Source organism: Gossypium arboreum, chromosome 11 (genome assembly GCF_025698485.1).
Source record: "Gossypium arboreum isolate Shixiya-1 chromosome 11, ASM2569848v2, whole genome shotgun sequence".
Classification (NCBI taxonomy): Eukaryota; Viridiplantae; Streptophyta; class Magnoliopsida; order Malvales; family Malvaceae; genus Gossypium; species Gossypium arboreum.
In genome coordinates, this window is record NC_069080.1 from 13,595,835 (window position 1) to 13,599,166 (window position 3,332).

The 3,332-nt window shown below is 35.8% G+C and overlaps 1 protein-coding gene across 2 annotated transcripts; it reads left to right on the forward strand.

The window, feature by feature from the left end:
- The first annotated feature begins 439 nt into the window (after window positions 1–439).
- LOC108470971 (F-box protein At2g27310-like) lies at window positions 440–2,839 on the forward strand. Of its 2 annotated transcripts, none has more exons than XM_017772513.2 (2): window positions 440–914; window positions 1,566–2,839. In XM_017772513.2, the coding sequence occupies exon 2, from the start codon at window positions 1,583–1,585 to the stop codon at window positions 2,702–2,704; it is 1,122 nt and encodes a 373-aa protein (XP_017628002.1). In that variant the 5' UTR covers window positions 440–914; window positions 1,566–1,582; the 3' UTR covers window positions 2,705–2,839. The 2 variants fall into 2 exon arrangements, with proteins under 2 accessions (XP_017628002.1, XP_052876853.1); XM_053020893.1 differs by having other exon boundaries at window positions 901–1,010.
- The last annotated feature ends 493 nt before the right edge of the window (window positions 2,840–3,332 follow it).

A 3,332-nucleotide genomic window follows, 5' to 3' on the forward strand; every position in this document is an offset into this window, starting at 1 on the left:
GAAGGGTAGACTCTATTCAATATAATTAAATAAATTGTTTTAAAAATTATAAAAATTTCAGGATTTTTATTATTTTAAATTCATACCCTAATTTATTTCCGGTCCAATTTAACTCTAAAAATAATTTTTGTTTTCAAAAAATAGTGGGTTTGGCAAAGCATATTTAAACAAAGATTCTACTACTTGGGTCCTCCTTAGACAGTCCAAAAAGGCGAATGCAACTGATCAGCTGGCCTAGGAGATGGAAAACTGGAAGCAAATTGGCATAAGAACCATCAAAATGTCTACCTGTAATTCCAATAATTTCCAGAAAGCTCTTCTTTGTTGTCTTATGGCGTAAGTTATAGCAACCCCAGATATGACTACTTATCTAATTCACATTTATTTAATGATTAGAACAACCTATATTAAATGTCCTGATAAGAAATCAATTTCTTTCATCTGTATACCGACAATTGATTTTTCTCTTTTTCTTTTATAAGACGTGAGGTGAGGAATGAGGATGGTCAAACTTTTCAATGCTGTTTTTCTATAGAACCAAAATATAAATAAAATAAGACGTGGCAAGAGATGAGTAGGGAGTGATAGAACAGTACCATAAGAACCGGACAAAACAAATAAAGGAAAAAAAATCTGAAAACATGACGAACTGCCAAGCTACAGACACAACACAGTACCCAAGAAAGCTGTCAAAGAAAGGCAAAGCGGAAAGTGACCTCAACACCACTTTGATCTCTTAACCATTGAAATCCCATCCCCATATTGCGCTCTAAATCTTCTCTTCCTTTTTCCGTTGACTTTGATTCCCACTTCCCTTCCCACAGTACCCTTCGTTTGTTCCTGTTTTCCCTGTTGTTTCCTTTTACAACGTTGTTTCGCCAGCATGTTTCTTACATTTGCATGCCCAATTTAAGGTAATCTCCTCCTCGTCGATTTTTTTTCTTTTTGGGGTTGCATTTTTTTTGTTATCGGAGAAAACGATGAGGGTGATGAAACTGCCCAGAAAAAAGGTTAAATTTTGGTGTTAATGGTTGGGTTTTCGTATTTCTGTTTGTAATTTTTCAAGTGATCTGTTATGATCATCTGAAATTGGGTTTGGAATCTGGGTTTTGATCTAACTTGTAAAAACTCAACTCTCTTTTTTAGGGGTATTTTTTGAATGATATGCATGTGGGTTGATTGTAGGGTACTTTTTTCTTTCTATGAAGCGTTATTATTTGACTTGTTAATGGAATTTTCAGTAATTTTGGTGTTAGTTAGTTTTTTTTTTTTTTTTGCATGAAACAGGAAGTTTAAATTTCACTCAGATCTGCTAATCAAAGCAAAAGGATTACATGATTATTTCACTACATTAGCTTTATCTGAATAGAGTTGAATTGAACGCTGTTCTGTTGGGGATAAAAAGCTTTTATTGATTTCTGAATAAATCTCTTTTTGGACTCATTTAGGGGTTCCACATTGAGTGGCTATGCACTCAAGTTCTCCTTGAGCTTAATTGAATGGTGTTCTTGAACTTATCTGGTCGAGTAATTATGAACAATTCCATTTCATGTGGTTTTCTGTAGATTAGAGGCCTGGAGCTATGTCAATGGTAGCCATCGAGAGCATGGCATCGTTGAGCACTGATGTTTTCTACGACATATTGAGGCGCCTTGATGGTCCAAGTTTGGCTGCCGCAGCATGTGCTTGTGCAACGTTTTGTTCTATCTCTAGAGAGGAGAGATTATGGGAAAATGTTTGTTCTTCTATGTGGCCTTCAACCAACAGGGAAGATGTGAAAAGTTTGATTTCGTTGATTGGTGGGTTTAGAAAATTCTATGCGGATTGTTTTCCGCTTATTGTTAATAAGGAAGTAACGGAGTATCGGTGGAATGGCTATCTTGAGAACCCCGAAGAGTGGACAGAAGCTGAGTATTATGGCGACACCGTCGAACTAGAAAGTATTTCACCACTAGATTTTGTTTCAATTGTGGATATCAGGTATAAGGATAAAACAATATGCTCAAAAGTGCTGTGGGGTATTCCTAATGCAAATGGATCCAATAGTTGGTTTCACAACTGCCCGTTTCGGATCGATCTTCTCAATTATGCAGCTAGAGATGATGATAGTGAAAGTGAGGTTACCCTTTCGGTTTCTGATGGCCTGCCACCTATTACTTCTATGGAAAAGGAAAGGAAAGATGGGAAGCTATGGAAGGAGCTACGAGACGGCCTTCGCCTTAGTTGGATCGTTGTAAACCGGAAAGTTAAACAAGCTGCTAACCTTGCAAGCTGGAGCCCTCTTGGCGGACAGAGACATTGGCCAACGGACAAAGATTTCGTGATAAGGTTCGGGTCTGTGCTTCCTGCCAAGGACATCCTTCCATGTCAAGTAGTGGAATGCATTCTGATAATGAAGTTCAGAGTCGTGAACACAGAAGGGGAGGGCGTAGAGACGACACTCAAATTGACGGAGCTAAGCATGCAGTTGGAAGATATGGAAGGTGCACATGTTAACGGAAGAAACAGTTTGCTTATTCTGAAAGAAGCTCTAAGCTGCAGGAGAAGCAAAAACTACAGCGAGGTTCTAGAGTCATGTCATCTGTACTCGAAAGTGCAGAGTGAGTTGAAGGAGGAAAAGATGAGGAACGAAAGCAGGATAGATAGACTTTGTATCTTAAGTGGCATTGCTGCTTTTGTCACGTTTTGGTATTACATATTGTAAATGTTGATGCTGCTTTTATATTAGCACCTTTCCTAAGATGTTCTAAGAATCTCTGAACTCTTTTTTATGCTTTTGATGTAAAGATTCAATTTTGGTCCAAGTAATAAAAAGGTTGCAATCGTTCTTCTCTTCTGATTCGATGAGAGGGTGAAGGTATAAAAGATGAATGAAGATGATGGGCCAACATAATTGAGGTGTACTTCCATTATATACCTACACATTTACCGACCTCTGCAACGCTTCGCATAAACTTCGATTTTGGGCTCTTGGGAAATACAAGTTAAAAAAAAAACTATTTAAATCAAATCAAATTTTACAATTTAATTTATTTATGATGAAAAATATTCTATATTTTAATAATAAAGATAATCTTAGATTTTCATATAAGATTATTTTTATTTTTATTTAATTGAATAAATAGTTTTCTTTTAAAATATTTTTGAATAATTTATCAAATGATGTTTTAAAATCATAAAATAAACTTTACTTTGTCAATAGTAAAAAGAAATTCTAAAATATAGAATTAGTCTAAAAAATCAATCGAATGCAACGAAGTCACCCTTACATCCATACTGAAAAACAATGTATATTATTTTCAACGGAAGGTGTAGGCAAAATGCAAAAAATT